Source organism: Podospora pseudoanserina, chromosome 2 (genome assembly GCF_035222485.1).
Source record: "Podospora pseudoanserina strain CBS 124.78 chromosome 2, whole genome shotgun sequence".
Classification (NCBI taxonomy): domain Eukaryota; kingdom Fungi; phylum Ascomycota; class Sordariomycetes; order Sordariales; family Podosporaceae; genus Podospora; species Podospora pseudoanserina.
Window position 1 is genome coordinate 414,954 of NC_085921.1, and position 14,287 is coordinate 429,240.

Consider the following 14,287-nt stretch of genomic DNA (forward strand, 5'->3'; position numbering starts at 1 on the left):
CTTGTCCACATACGCTTAGTGACTTCGGAAGGCATCCAAGACCTACGATTGTTTGTCCTCTCGAGTCGGCAAGCCCTTCCGATGTGAAGCACTCTCTCTTGATAAACTTCAGCACGACCTGATCCACCACACCTCGAAGTCCCATCCTTTCAAAGATCAGAGGACATCTATCATCATCAGCGAGGACTGCGAATATGAAGCATCAATCGAGGAACCGCCAACAGCATCGCGGGGTTCTCAAGCGGCAGAATGTGATCACGTTCGGCGGCTCGCACCCCTGTCGGTGCGGGCGGTGAGGTCACCACCTCTCACAGCCAGAAAGCAGGAAACATGTGCCTGGTCCAGGGTTCGGGTCGTTCGGTGGTGGTGAGCGGGGGACAATCAAGTGACGTTCCAGCAGCCACTGTCTTTGCAATCACACACCAACGAGTGAAAAAAGCCCAGCCATCTTTCTTCCTGGCTTCTGATGGTTCGAAAGACGCCAACAATGTCATGTCGTTCGCCTACCATGCCCTGAGAAATTAAGGAACCAGCGCAGTAATCCAGGCACACGCACCACTACTGGCAAAATGACAGCGGTTGACAACACATCAGCGGGCCTCGGCGGGGACAGCTATGCCCAACAGTGGATCCTCATGCTGGCCCTTACTACCCTCGTCCTCTCGCTAGCCATCCTATCGCAGTTTGCAACCTGCTATGCAAGAGCCTACATTGATGCGCCCAGCGAGGTGTCTGCTTTTCTGGATGCCATTGATAGCTCTATCGCCGAGAACGAGTCCTACGACCATGATATCGCCAAGGTGAAGCGGTTGGACGATAAGCTGCGGCTGGGGAAGTTGTTGCACGACATTCAGAAAGCAGGGGATGTGCTGAGAGAGGCGCTTAATGCGTTGATGGAAGAAAGGGAGGGCGAGAAGAGGGCAGCCCAACTACGGACCGGCGCGAGATTACTATGGGCTAGTCACCGACAAGAGTTGGAGGATAAAGTGCGCCGGATGGATCTGTTGAGGATGCGGTTTCTGGTCGTGCACATGGGGATTATCTCCAGTAGGGCAAGTGACACGGTGGCAATGGCGAGCAGGACGAATGGAATGGTTATCAATGCGAGCACCAGACGAGAGCCGTCACAGAGGCCACTGCCGCCGGCAAGCCCACCTATGACACCTGAGCCACCACCCTTACCACCACCGCAACGCGCGTTTACAGATTCGCCCATCAAGTCCAAGCCACCTTTGAGGAGGCTAACGGTACATTCGATGGGCCATCCAGAAGCAATAGAGGTACCGCATCGAACGGGGTGGGCAGGTGTAATGCAAGAGCTTCAGAGAAGCCCGGTATTGAGAGAGAGGCACGCCAGCATCGAGCTTGCCATGTCTCGAGCGGTTTGTTGACGAACTGTTATGAATACATACGACGTCTTGACGATTATGATCATTACGACCTTTATGGCATTCCAGCATTCGGCGTTCGCGTCAGCCAGCTTCATTCAAAAATGGAAGAATAGTGGAATAGGTCTATGGCGATGTTGATGGGTGCTGGCAGGATTGGTTTGCAGTTGTTTGTCTGGTGTACTTTGACACGATACCCTTTTTAGTCCCTTTTTCCGGTTGTTCGAGCAACAAAGCACATGTTCCGTTACATTCTGGTTGATCTGTCTTCACTTTGAACTCTTCAGTACTTGTATAATCACCATACCATTGGTGGCTTTAGATGTATACAGGTCTTCTGAGATGTAATTGTACAATCACACTTATACAAAACTGTATCGTCCTTCTAGTGAGCAGCATCGGGACCTGTTCCGTTTCTTTCGCCAACTGTTTTGTTTTTGTCAGCATAACCGCCACCCAGCTGGAAAATGGAGCGAAAACCTACCATCAAGAGCAACCAAGAACCGACTGACACAGTTGTAGCATGCAACCTGTTATGTTGTTAGCTATTTTGTTGCATTGTTGTTTCTCAGGTAAAAAACAAAGCTTACAGTAGCAGTTATCTCAACCATCTCCTTGTCGCTGAAGATCTCTCTCATCTTGGCAAACGTCTCATCCCTCACCTGAACGTTTCTTGTCATCTCATCCGTATAGCAAGTAACAGCCCACTGCTTATCCGTAAGCTCGGCATGCTTCTGGGTCTCACCCAAAACGAGAGGCTGCTCAGTCTTGATGGCGTTCATGCCCTCCTTGCTCACACCACCCTGCTCGGCGAGGGGAGCATGGTGAGCCCACTCATACCAGGCCCGGTTGACAACGGCAACGCGGGAGATGGCAATCTCACGAAGGTCCTGAGGGATGGTGGTCTTGGTGCGGACCGCGCCGAGGAAGGAGTTCCAGCCGTCAGCAACCGGGGGTGAATGAAGGAGGGTGAGATCCAGGGGTTGAAGGGGACGGGGGTGGCGGCGGGTCTGGATGCGCTGGACGATCTCAGCCTCCTCGGGGGTGGCCGTTGGGGGTGGGTCGGCGATGTAGGGGAGACGCATTTTGCGAGTTTGATATTGGGGATAGGGGATATCTTGTTTACCTAAGAGTCAGTACTTGTATAAACATATGAAGCTCGAGTCATTCTCATCTTGTGATGAGAGACAGCAGGTAGCACTTACAACACCGGCAGTTGCCTAATCGAGGTCTGAGACAAGGCCTGAGAATGGAGGTTACCTTCATGTGAACTCACCTTTGAGAGGAAAAGAGAAAGATCAACAATGATTCAGACAATATGGACAAGGGCCCGGCAACGGCAACTGATGTCATCCCCACATTGCCGGTTCCGCAGCGGGTGACGGCGGGACAGAGCGGAGGTTTAGTGCGGGGGTATCCACCCCTTTTGCCGTAGCGGGACCATGTTCGGTAAGTATTTGTTTACTTCGGCTTCAACTCTTTTCTAAATCTTGACATGGAAATACATGAGACACCGGATGACCAAATTATATAGGGCTTTCTTGCCACGATGCTGTTCACAAGGACTCAGAAGCGATTCGAAGCTTGATTTCCTAGGTACACATTCATTTCTCTTGTGAAGTACTGTTCGTGGCCCATCTTCCCAGTGAGCTTCAAATGACAGTCTTTATTACTGTGTGTCACAAGGGGAACTTACACATATGATTCCTCTTGGAATTGGAATAACTTCCGCTTCACCACCACACCTTTTGCAAAGTTTGTGGAAAAGAGGCCTCTCTGCCTGGTAACTTTTCTAAGCACAAACTACTTCGATAGCCATTTCTATATTCAACACTTCTCCTGATAGCTTGGTCTTTCATCTTGAACAAATTTCAAAACAGTGATGAAAGGACAACGTCCACAAAAGAGATATGAATGACTTGGTATATACACAATGAACTGACACACACGCGTTACTCGCATGCCAATGACATGAGATCTCAAGCTTGCATCGATGGGGTCTCAAATGGTCGTTGAAGCCGGCATGCGCTTGCAGGTACTCACCGGGCCGTGGGCATTTCCTTTGAACTGGAAATGGAAGTGGCTCCCAAGTCACTGGGGAGCATGAACAGGAAGGTTATTTCCAAGATCAGCTGTACCGGCGTCAAATACCCCCCGAGACCCCACTCCTGGGTAGGCAAGCGCAGAGAAGCTCCTTCTCTGGTATGTGATAGACTCAGCAAAGTGATGCTCTGGTGTTCCCAAACCTTCTCTCCTCTCCTCTCTTCCAACAATTCATCACAGAGCGAAGTTGGGATTTCCAGCCCTACATAGCCAACTTGCCCACTCCCGGCCTCCTCTCTTCTTTTTTGGGTACATTGTGACATATTGTCTTTACCGGCATCCTTCATCAATCTGGCCTTGCCTTGTTCCACCTTGTGAACACCACCTGAGCGTTTTTTTGGGAGCGAGCGAGCGATCGAAATCAAATCACAACTGCATGAATCATCTTGGACGACCGAGCACTACAATTGCCAATATAAAGAGGCTCGATACCTTACCTCCTCCATCATCTTTGCCGTCTCTATTGTGTCTTGGACTGGTCTCTCGGCACGTAATATTCCAGTCTGATACCTGGGTGCCTGGGCTGCGTAAAATTGGCTGCGAGCTGTCTAAAGAGAAGACTGAGGAGCTTTGCACTGGAGGGAGGCATTTCAAAGCCAAGACCACTCTTCAAACTGCTATTATTGGCTCAGTTTTACAATTGACGACATCATCAGCTTGGTTTCCGGGGCCAAGGGCAGGATAGCTCTCGCCATTTTGGTCACATCCTGCTGTCAACACAGGACCAATTTCCCGGCGGCTGGGAAAACCCCTCGTCTCCCTTCCTAGGCAACTGTCTTTTCAACCTGACCACAAGCAGAAACAATTTCCTTGTCTCTCAACTAGCAAGCTTCCTGGCAAGTTCGTCAACCATCTAGCTTGGAACAACTTCAGCGATCTCGCCTCAGTACAACTTGGTGTGAGGCTTCTGAAACGTTCAACTGGCTGGCCATCTTCTGGTTGACCATACTCTGTAAGTCTTCTCATACTTGATGCTCCCCATTCTCCAATGAATCAGGCATTTCAGTTGATGATTCACTGGGGGTTGATCCTCTTTTGGCGAGGATATTGAGAGATGGTCCGAGGATTGAGTCCATCTGGGGATATCTGCAACAACGTCAGCTAACCAAGGATTAAAACAGTCTACTGCCGTTACTCATTCCTCTCGATTTTAATCTTGGTCCTCCGATCGGACTTCCCAACATCAACATGCTTCTTCCACGCCACTCAAGCAAAATCCAGCCTCATGGCTCCCAGGCCACCACTAGGCAAAGTCGACTGAGATCTCCTGGTCTTCGGCTCAAGACAAGTTCGCTCGATCTTATTCCTTCAGATGAGAAGGCCCAGGCGATGGCTTCAGCCGACTGGAGAAAGATGGCGCCGGATTCCGGCCTCGGCGATAATCGTCAGCAAATTTCAGACGAGAATAACAGACATCCATCCGACCAGAATGATGGCTTTTACTCGCCCTTCGTGCTGGGGATGAAGCCTATGAATATTGGATCAAGGGCTCAGTATCAGTATGCTAGGGACCCTACAAGCGGCATTGCTTGGGAGGTCATTTCATCGGCTCCTGGGTGCGATTTCAGGCGGGAGGAAACGAGAACCAGCGAGTCGTCAGGCATACCGTCCTCAATCCTCAAGGCGTGCCAACCGAACCTCCAAGACACCACGATGGTGCGGCTCAAGGCCATCAAGCCAATGAACGTGAGCATCAACGGCGACATCATCAAACTGCCCAACAAATACTCTTTGGATATTACCCCTGTTGACATCCAAGAGCCAGACGCTGCTTGCTTTATGAACAGGGAACACGGCGAGATCCTGGCCACTCTCAAGCTCCTCAAGCCCAAGGCCCGCTTACGCCGTATGAAGTCCGAGCTTCACGAAGAGAGCGTTCTGAAAGATCTGGATGACTTCTTGTCCCGACAGAGTGGGAAGCCTCCAAAGGTCGTCGCGGCAAGCAAGGAAATTCAACGCCAAACCCGTAGGTCATTGGGGCATTGGAGCAGCCATGACTCTGGAATCTCAACCGGTTCTGAAACCTCTGGCCTTCAGAAAGAGATGCCTTTAGGGGCACATCATCGAACACCTGCGGAAGGTCACCGCTTTCAGGCACTACTCAGCCGCCTACACTTGACCACGGAGACAAGAGAAGCTTCCCAGTCGCCGACAGCACCTGATCATGCTGAGACGTCGAAGAGCCATGCTCAGGTGGTGGATCCTGCAATTATCGCCGCAAAGGTCAAAGACGAAGAGCGCGAGGAGACGCCCGACAACTCGGAAAGGGGCGCGCGCGAAGGTACCTTTTTCGGAAGGGATTCTACCTTGCTGTTTGGGAAGGGTAAATGGGCGCAAAAATCACACGATTCTGGCTATTCAACATTCCATTTCATGAAACAGGGCACACAAGAGCCAACAAGGCCCAAGGCGGTCGAGCATTCTGGTCCTACGGTTCAGAAGCGCAAAGAAGATTCAATATCATGTTCAACCATCTCAACCAAGTTGAATCCCACAGCTGCCGAATTCAAGTCGGTCACCAAAGGTGACCTCAAGTCAGGGGTGAAGAGCGATTTCAAGCCCGCGCCCGCAGCATATCCTGCCCCTCCCTGGACTCCAAAAAGACGGACACGGCCTTTACTCAACAATATCTTTCCTGGTGTACTGGAAGATCCCGGTTTCATGGCCCAGACAGTGCCATTTGTGGCAAACGACTGTCTTCAAGGTAGTCCATGGCAGACAAGTGGTCCTCCAGCAGGGCCAGTGTGGGTGGCTGAACCGGGACAGCCTATCCCAGAGATGGCCTTCCAACCACCAGCAGCACCAATAGCAATGGCACCTCTTCCCATTGTTGATCCAGTTACGCAGCAGTTGGTCCCACCACCGTTCGTTCCTCCGCCCAGCAACTTTGGAACCTTCCCGCCTTCCGGAATCGCTCCTATTCCCAGCCAGATGCCAGGTCCCAACCCCGTATTTAGCACGCTTCCTCCATTACGGCCTCCCCCAGCCCCCAGACCAAGATTTTCTCAGCCTATCCCGATTCCTCCTGGGCAAAGAGCCCCTATGCCCGCCGTGCCGAATGCAACTAGCTTCCAAGCACCTACTCTATACGGTCCAACTCTTGTTGCCGGTCCACCGCCTCCTTTGGCCTAGGATGGCAAGGGACCACGACCGGTATTTCCCGTCACCCAGAAACCACGCGACCATGACCCTGTGAAGCAGCAGGCATATGAATCGTATCTGGAGTGGCGAAAGGCCAATGAGCCTGGCTATCACATGAAGTGCAAAATGCGTCAAGCACACCGTGTGGTTCGTCAATACCAGCAACAGGCGCAGACTGCTGACTGGAAGACTGTAGCTGGGCAGGCCAAAGCAGCAGCTGGAGCGTTGGAAGCACATGCAGCCGAGGAAAAGAGGAGGTCAAAAGAAGCAGCTCTCAAGGAGCAATTCAAAATGAGCGTGAAGAAGGTAGCAGAGTCCTCTGAAGCCACGGAGATAAAGGAACAAACACTTCCGGACACGAATAATGAAAAGCAAACACAAACATTGGTCATATAAAGCACACGATGACGAAAAGAGGAATATGCCCGTTTGCTCCGGAATACGATTCTTGTCATTTCGAAAGCTCGCTCGCTCAGGACAATTCTTTTCAACAGTTAGCAACCTTCGTTTCCGTTCCCCATCTTATTATATTGACTTCGATCATCTCAGCTCAGCAAACAGGCATAACTACGATCCTTCTTTTTCAGCATGAACCCGGTGTTCTATAGACGAGGAATGAGTTATTTTACCGTTTGCTTTGGAGAATCAGAGGTAGCTTTACCGGGGGAGCTTCAGGAAATCATATTATCCATTGAATGGTTATGGACTTTATGTCCTGATGGCGCAATTTGCTTTTTCTTTTTCGTTTCGGTTTGACTTATCCAGCTACATCAGCAGAGGAATCAAACATGGATAGTACGTGACTCGGGAGGTTGGCTAGGTATTCGGCTTGACCGAGAGTTATACAGCACAACAGAGTTTAATATTGGTAGTTTGGTTGTACCAGCAGTGGTGGTTATGTGATGGGTGTAACACGATGATCTTGTCATTCGCCATCAGCCGGACCCGAGAAATAAGCCCCCTCCCAGCCACCACAGTCTTCCAGTTTGGCTCCCTGTCTCGCTCTGTTGATCCTCTCTTCCGTGATCTTGAATTCCTCGGGAAGTCTTGCATGTCCTTGTCCTGATTCTGGCAAACCCAGCATCTGGGCCGCCACAGCTCTGGCAGAGAGAGCAGCAGATGGCATGCCATGCCCGGTGTACCCAGCACACACCCATATTCCCCTGTGGGAGGGAACCTCTCCCACCCAGGCATTAGAGTCACGAGAGTAGCCCATCACGCCCGTCCACTCGTATGTTGCGGGTAACTCCTCGTCTTTTCCACCCAAGTCCAGCGGAGGAGAGAGGTTCGACTTCAGATAGTGAGCCACTTTCAGCTCGAGCTCATCATCGGTGTATTGTCCCAGTCCGAGTTGCAGTGCCAACCGACGGCCTCCACCGTAGATCATCTCGCCTCCTGAGTCGGGGGCCAACATTGGTCTCTGAACGAGGTAGTCGTCTCTCGGTGCGTGTTGGCCCTTCTCGGGGTCGGCGGCGAAGAGGTAGGAGTGGGTGAGGGTTTGGACTGGGGATGGGGGCACGATGGCGCTTATCTGGCCGCGGACGGGGACGATGAGGTCGGAGAAGGAGGGGAGGAGGTGGGAGGTGTACCCATTTGTTGCTAGGAGGACTTTTGGGGTGGTGAGGGTGCCGCGGGGGGTGATGATTTGGTGTTTACCGGGGGAGGAGGGGGAGGGGGAGAGGGAGAGGACGGGGGTGTTGGTTTGGAGGTTGAAGTTTGGGTTGGGAAGGAGGGAGGTGAGGATGTGGGCGATTAGTTTGTAGGGCCAGAGGGAGGCGGCGGTTTTTTGGATGATGGCGCCGTGGCAGTTGGGGGCTCTGAGGCGGGCTAGTTTGGATGGGTTGGTTCGGAGGATTACTTCTAGCTGGGAGGCGAGAAAGGGGTGGCTTTTGGTGAGGGAGTCGATTTGAGCAACAGCGGTTTGGAAGAGGGGGGTTGACATGAAGGCGTGGACGCCGCCGGAGAGGGTTATCCTGTGGTGATGAGGTTAGTTTGGGGGGAAAATTGGTAAGAGATATGAGAAGGGATATACCAGTCACAGTCAATGTTTTCATCCCTTACTAATCTTTCAAGAAAAGAAAAGGTTTCCAACTCAAAAGCAGCAACGGCTGGGTTGGTGCCATAGACGAGAGGCTGGCAGTGGCCTCCATTCTGATGGAACTGTTAGAATTATCATGTAAACCTCATCAGATAAGTCAGTCCAGGCACACACCCTTCCTGTGGCACCACCACAGGCCTCCCTGGCCTCGAGCATCACAACCTTCTTGTTACAGGAATAATCCTGTAGAAGAGACCTCGCGGCAAAGGCACCGGTTATACCACTCCCGATAATCACAATGTCTGCTTCCTCTGGCAGATCTGATGTTGATCGATGTCCCAAAAGCAGGGTATTCGGTTCACGAAGCCAGTAAGAAGAGGTCGGGTTGGCAGAGGGAAGGCCTGCCTGGTTCGTTCTGGGGCCGGTGTCGGAGGCCATCTTGACTGGTCAATGTTGCTGTTTGTTAAGGTTGTTGAACCGCCTCCAGCTAATATAACTCGTATCAGAAAGCCGTGTTGAGATGAGACTACGCGAATATGAAATCCCTCATCCCAAATGTTCAGATGAGACTGAGACGGAGACTGAAAGCTAATGCACTGAAGGCATGACATGACATACAGCAGAGGTTCTCCACTTTTCCAACCCCTTTCCAATTGGAGTCTATTAGTCAAGATGGTACCTTGTATTGAGCAACAGCTAATCGCTGCGACATGTGGCAATATAACAACAATAACAAGACACCCATATAAAGCTCCTGGATATGCATTCATCAACTCAGTCTACACAACCTGAGATATCCCGCCTGCCCGCTGACGCTCTAGCGTAGTACAACACGCGGAGGTTCCGCCCATCCAAAGGGTCTTCCATCTTCATTACAAAATCAATGCAGTCTACTCCTCCCTGGGTATAACAGCCTTTATCTTCTTCAATTTGCTCTGAAATGCCTATGGATTCAGCTGGACGTAGTTGCCTAACGACATAATAGGGTTAGCTGCGAACACTCAAGTCGGTCCTTGGATGGACATAGAAACGTACCAGGAAATTGCCCTTGCTTCCCATGAACCTTGCCGGTCCACCATTCATTCTCATTATTGGTTCTTGATACAATCTCAATCACGTCGCCCGCCCGGAAACTGAGATCGCCCTCAGCCTGCGCCGAATAATCGTAGAGTGCCGTTACCGTTTCCACCTTGGCCACCGAGGCGCCGGCAAGATTCTTTGGCTTGGGCTTGGGCGGTGGGGGCTTCGACTTGGCTGCGGCGGCCAGCGACATTGGGCTTTTTTGCGCTGGCGAAATCATGGCAGGAGAGACGGGAGCAGAAGAATATGGAGGGGGTGGTTGTTCGCCACCGTCATTTTCCTGAGATCGCCATGTTGGCCGTAGAGAGGATACTGCAGGCGCTTTGGTTGCGGAGGCTTCACCATTTGTCGCCGCATAAGGGAAGGGCGAAGGCGAGGGCGCAGATGTCGAGGCTGAAGCTGATGGTCCTGCTGTGAGCAAACCCGCTGCTGCTGGCTTTGCCGCGATGGCCGGTCGCGGAGGCCCATATTTGGGTGGCCGCCTTTGACCAGTCGTCTTGAACTTGACAATAGAGAGTGCCTCAGCTCGCTCTTGGACGTCGCCGCGTTTCGCAAGGAAAGCCTCCTCGACGTCCAGTGTCAGGTCGAAGTATCCTATGTCGACACGCTGCATGCGTTCGTGGAGAGTGTAAAAGATGTTGAGCTGCATGTAGTAGAAAGACTGGAACAGAGGCTGGATGAAATCGCGCTCGAGCGCAAAGAGCTTAGGGAGCTCGTCTTTGAGCAGATCGTTGAAGTAGTTAAATTCCTGTGTTGACTGCTCGACGTCATTCTCAGCCTTCCACATGGCCTTCTCGTCCTTTGCCGACCTTTCCTTCTTTTCCTGGAGCTTCTTGAGGGTGGTGCGGTGTCGGTCGTAGTCCAACTTCTTGTGCTCGCGCTTGGTTGCTGTTTTTCGAATGGCCTTGATCACATCCATGAGTTCCTGCGCCGGTCTGACAACCCGCGTGTCAATCATCTCCAGCTCGGGGGCCAGAGTCTCCTGTAAGTCCCGTACAACGGCCTCATACTCCTCGCACGCCCGGATGCCGTCCAAGTTCTCTTGCGCAATCAACGAGTCAGGATCCGACATGCGGCCACTAATGGGCTTGTAGATCTCGGTCATTGCTTTGGAAAACTCGATCTGGTGGTTGAGCATGCCGTTGATGGCCTCGAAGTACTTTTTGCTTTCATCGTGGAGGTTCTTGGTCTCGGCCTCAAGTTCCTGGAATCGTCGTTCGGCATCGATGTAGACGGGGTCTTTGGTGTTCTCGCCGACATTGAACTTTGCCTTGAATTGTTGGGGGGCCTAAAGCAACACAGAAACACAAGAGTCAGCATCATACTCCCCCTCCTCCTTCATCACCACAAGAGCTCTCCTCAAGGAAACACGGATGCTGCGGGGCAGAACCTACTCGAATAAGGCCCTTCTGGAAACCCCTGAAACTCATTCTTAGTTACTGCTGAATTGTTGTCTCGTTCGATAAGGTCTGATCGGGGCTAAGAGTGCTGCTAGAAGCAATACGGAGCGTCGCCGGCGTTGTGAGAGTTGAGAATGGGAAGAGTAAGCTTGGCGGCTGTGTCGACAAAGGTTGGTTGTGGTTGATGATGGCTCTCGGGAGACGGATGATGACGATGGCCCGGGGGCTCAGCGGGCGTCACTCCAGCTCCTTGGCAGATGAAATCCAATGAAAGACGGGCCAAGTGGGCGCTGCAACGGCACCGAAACCCGATTTCAGGCCTCTCGCCAAGCCAAGGATGCCCTAATTTGGTTTGTCACTGCCCGCCGGGGATTACGGTCAGGATTATGTATTAGTGGACCCAGTGGTGATACCCAAAAGAAAATGATATCAGATAGTTTATTGGAGGCCTTCAGTTCGAGATAGGTAGCTGCACTATGTACGCAGTAGAGGTGTCAAAGGGACAGACAGAACCGGCAGCGCAGCTAAGAGACACCTGCCCCACCCCGCATGCGGTTCTTCTATGACCTTCGTCATTCCTGAAAACGTTCTCAGCTTCGTCATGCGCCACCGCCGTGACTGGCAGAATGCGGGGCAGCGCCGTGCAACAGCCACAGAGCGAACAAAGCGTGGGGAAAGGTCTTCGCAGATTGGCCACATGTTATCAATCGAAAAGACTGCCGCCCAGCATTTGGGTTATCCATGGGGTATGGAGAATGCGCAAAATCGGAGCTCCGTCCCGCCCACCGAGAAGGAAACTTTTCTTCCCCTACATCTCGCACAACTTTTTTTTTCTCGTACCATGGCAACTATTGCACCATCAGCCATCAGACAGGCATCTCGCTTGGCATCCAAGTCGGCCCTCACTGCTGCACCCCGTCATGGTCTCCAGCAGCTAGCACGAGTAGCATCTGCGCCTGTCCAGCGCACTGCTGGCAAGAAGAGGAGCTATGTGACCGAGTCGAAGCGGGATAACGCCCAGGTCCAAACCGAAACCGCCATCCGTCTTGACAGGAAGGAGCTGGAGAAATCCGGGCTCACCATCACCTCCGAGAAGGGCTCGACCGAGCATGTCAGCCCAATGGCTGGTAGGTCTTTTCCCATTACGACTCGATATCTCGGCTCTAGCATGCTAACTCCGAGCTCGCAGATGTCCTGAAGGCGGCGACCATAATGGATGAAGGCCAACGGCCCATCTATATGGATATGCAGGCCACAACTCCACTGGACCCCCGCGTGCTTGATGCCATGATGCCCTACTACACAGGCTTTTATGGCAACCCACATTCCAGGACGCACGCGTACGGATGGGAGAGCGAGAAGGCGGTCGAAGATGCGAGACAACATATTGCCAGCCTTATCGGGGCCGATCCCAAGGAAATCATTTTCACCAGCGGAGCCACGGAAAGCAACAATATGAGCATCAAGGGTGTCGCCAGATTTTTCGGCAGGTCCGGCAAGAAGAAGCACATCATTACCAGTCAGACCGAGCACAAGTGTGTGCTTGATAGCTGCAGGCATCTCCAAGACGAAGGGTTTGAGGTGACATATCTTCCCGTCGAGTCCAGCGGTCTCATCAACCTTGACAAACTGAAGGCCGCCATCCGCCCCGACACAATGCTTGTCAGCATCATGTCGGTAAACAACGAGATCGGTGTCATTCAACCCATCGAGGAGATTGGCAAGATTTGCCGGGCCAATAAGGTCTTCTTCCACACAGATGCTGCTCAAGCAGTGGGCAAGATTCCTCTGGATGTCAACGCGATGAACATTGATCTGATGTCCATCTCTTCCCACAAGATCTACGGCCCCAAGGGAATTGGAGCTTGCTATGTCCGCCGGCGGCCGAGAGTGAGAATTGACCCCATCATCAGCGGTGGTGGCCAGGAGAGAGGTCTTCGTAGCGGCACGCTGGCTCCCGCCCTTGTTGTTGGGTTTGGTGAGGCGTGCCGCATCGCAAAGGAAGAAATGAAGGTATGTCTCAACTTTTTCCATGGTTCGCGTTACACATACACATCCCCTGGTTTCACCTGATGATCTGCTCATACATGCATGGCTTTCTGAAGTCCGTGACAAGACTGTACTGTTGAGAGACAGCACCTTTTCTGATTGAAACCTTCCCTTCTTTCTCTTTTGACACAACCGAATATTTTGCTTGGGTGGAGCTAACAGGCAAAACAGTATGATTCGCAGAGAATCAAGTTCCTTTCCGACCGGTTACTCAACGGTCTCCTGTCGATGGAACACACGAGCCAGAACGGTGACCCGAACCACTTTTATCCCGGCTGCGTCAATGTCTCGTTCGCCTATGTCGAGGGTGAATCCCTGCTTATGGCGCTCAAGGACATTGCCTTGTCTTCGGGCAGTGCCTGCACCTCGGCATCGCTGGAGCCCAGCTACGTATTACGAGCCCTGGGCAACAGCGACGAGAGTGCGCACTCCAGTATCCGGTTCGGTATCGGCCGGTTCACCACGGAGCAAGAGATCGATTACGTCCTGAAGGCGGTGACAGAGCGTGTGGGCTTCCTTCGCGAGCTGAGTCCTCTGTGGGAACTTGTCCAGGAGGGTGTCGACCTCAACACGATTGAGTGGAGTCAGCACTAAGCATGGAGCGGCTGTTTTCTTGCGTTGGAAATTGTTCATTTGGGCGGGCTGGGAGTGTAAAAGCAACAGCAGCCACCACAACACCTGTATAATACGTGTATCTACCTACTGCGCAGAATGATACCACGGGGAGCTAACAGCACCCTCACGATGAAATGACTACCTATTACTGGTCACGAGTTGAGCTTGACTTTGCTACGTTCCCCTTTGCTGCGACTTGTGTTTTGACTGGGCGATCTCCTGCTATTCGGTCCTTTGAGAGTTGATCGCTGACCCAAGGCGTCGAATGACCAGATTTCTCACAGGACAGACTTGACGACATGAATATATATCGTCGTATATGGGATGGAAGTTGGCTGCTTAATATCCGACCTTATCTTCTTTGTGTGTTCTCGCCCCCGTCGAGATGGTTCTAGATTGTAGTCACTCTCGGACGCCCGTAGTTTGTTCAAATTAGAAGCACGACTGGTCGCGATTGCTGGATAGCCTAGGAG

General features: G+C 52.1%; 6 protein-coding genes across 6 annotated transcripts; 3 read left to right on the plus strand and 3 right to left on the minus strand.

Moving 5' to 3' along the window:
- Positions 1–569: 569 nt before the first annotated feature.
- On the plus strand, positions 570–1,391 carry QC764_200370 (uncharacterized protein; the record flags this gene model as incomplete). Its single annotated transcript, XM_062943737.1, has 1 exon — positions 570–1,391. The coding sequence occupies one exon, from the start codon at positions 570–572 to the stop codon at positions 1,389–1,391; it is 822 nt and encodes a 273-aa protein (XP_062802474.1).
- Positions 1,392–1,610: 219 nt separating this feature from the next.
- Positions 1,611–2,847, minus strand: QC764_200390 (uncharacterized protein). The gene is made up of 4 exons (XM_062943738.1): positions 2,594–2,847; positions 1,979–2,505; positions 1,873–1,918; positions 1,611–1,814 (listed from the first exon to the last, which is right to left on the minus strand). The coding sequence occupies exons 1-4, from the start codon at positions 2,652–2,654 to the stop codon at positions 1,774–1,776; spliced, it is 675 nt and encodes a 224-aa protein (XP_062802475.1). The 5' UTR covers positions 2,655–2,847; the 3' UTR covers positions 1,611–1,773.
- Positions 2,848–3,663: 816 nt separating this feature from the next.
- Positions 3,664–7,537, plus strand: QC764_200400 (uncharacterized protein). The gene is made up of 2 exons (XM_062943739.1): positions 3,664–6,329; positions 6,624–7,537. Exons 1-2 carry the CDS (start codon positions 4,680–4,682, stop codon positions 7,026–7,028), a joined length of 2,055 nt encoding a protein of 684 aa, XP_062802476.1. The 5' UTR covers positions 3,664–4,679; the 3' UTR covers positions 7,029–7,537.
- Positions 7,030–9,108, minus strand: QC764_200410 (uncharacterized protein; the record flags this gene model as incomplete). The annotated part of the gene is made up of 3 exons (XM_062943740.1): positions 7,030–8,605; positions 8,665–8,783; positions 8,845–9,108. The coding sequence occupies 3 exons, from the start codon at positions 9,106–9,108 to the stop codon at positions 7,558–7,560; spliced, it is 1,431 nt and encodes a 476-aa protein (XP_062802477.1). The 3' UTR covers positions 7,030–7,557.
- Positions 9,109–9,614: 506 nt separating this feature from the next.
- Positions 9,615–11,673, minus strand: hob1 (BAR adaptor protein Hob1; the record flags this gene model as incomplete). Its single annotated transcript, XM_062943741.1, has 3 exons — positions 11,145–11,673; positions 9,706–11,038; positions 9,615–9,640 (listed from the first exon to the last, which is right to left on the minus strand). The coding sequence occupies exons 1-3, from the start codon at positions 11,178–11,180 to the stop codon at positions 9,615–9,617; spliced, it is 1,395 nt and encodes a 464-aa protein (XP_062802478.1). The 5' UTR covers positions 11,181–11,673.
- A 59-nt stretch (positions 11,674–11,732) lies between these two features.
- On the plus strand, positions 11,733–13,973 carry NFS1 (cysteine desulfurase). The gene is made up of 3 exons (XM_062943742.1): positions 11,733–12,277; positions 12,340–13,163; positions 13,371–13,973. Exons 1-3 carry the CDS (start codon positions 11,752–11,754, stop codon positions 13,791–13,793), a joined length of 1,773 nt encoding a protein of 590 aa, XP_062802479.1. The 5' UTR covers positions 11,733–11,751; the 3' UTR covers positions 13,794–13,973.
- The last annotated feature ends 314 nt before the right edge of the window (positions 13,974–14,287 follow it).

Coding starts and splice junctions, on each gene's coding strand:
- QC764_200390 (XM_062943738.1), bottom strand. CDS start 2,654: ATGAAGGTAACCTCCATTCTCAGGCCTTGTCTCAGACCTCGATTAGGC. Junction 2,506..2,593: donor ATTAGGCAACTGCCGGTGTT/GTAAGTGCTACC, acceptor TAGGTAAACAAG/ATATCCCCTATCCCCAATAT. Junction 1,919..1,978: donor TGGTTGAGATAACTGCTACT/GTAAGCTTTGTT, acceptor ACAACATAACAG/GTTGCATGCTACAACTGTGT.
- QC764_200400 (XM_062943739.1), top strand. CDS start 4,680: ATGCTTCTTCCACGCCACTCAAGCAAAATCCAGCCTCATGGCTCCCAG. Junction 6,330..6,623: donor CTCTTCCCATTGTTGATCCA/GTTACGCAGCAG, acceptor CCTTTGGCCTAG/GATGGCAAGGGACCACGACC.
- NFS1 (XM_062943742.1), top strand. CDS start 11,752: ATGCGCCACCGCCGTGACTGGCAGAATGCGGGGCAGCGCCGTGCAACA. Junction 12,278..12,339: donor GCATGTCAGCCCAATGGCTG/GTAGGTCTTTTC, acceptor CCGAGCTCGCAG/ATGTCCTGAAGGCGGCGACC. Junction 13,164..13,370: donor TCGCAAAGGAAGAAATGAAG/GTATGTCTCAAC, acceptor CAGGCAAAACAG/TATGATTCGCAGAGAATCAA.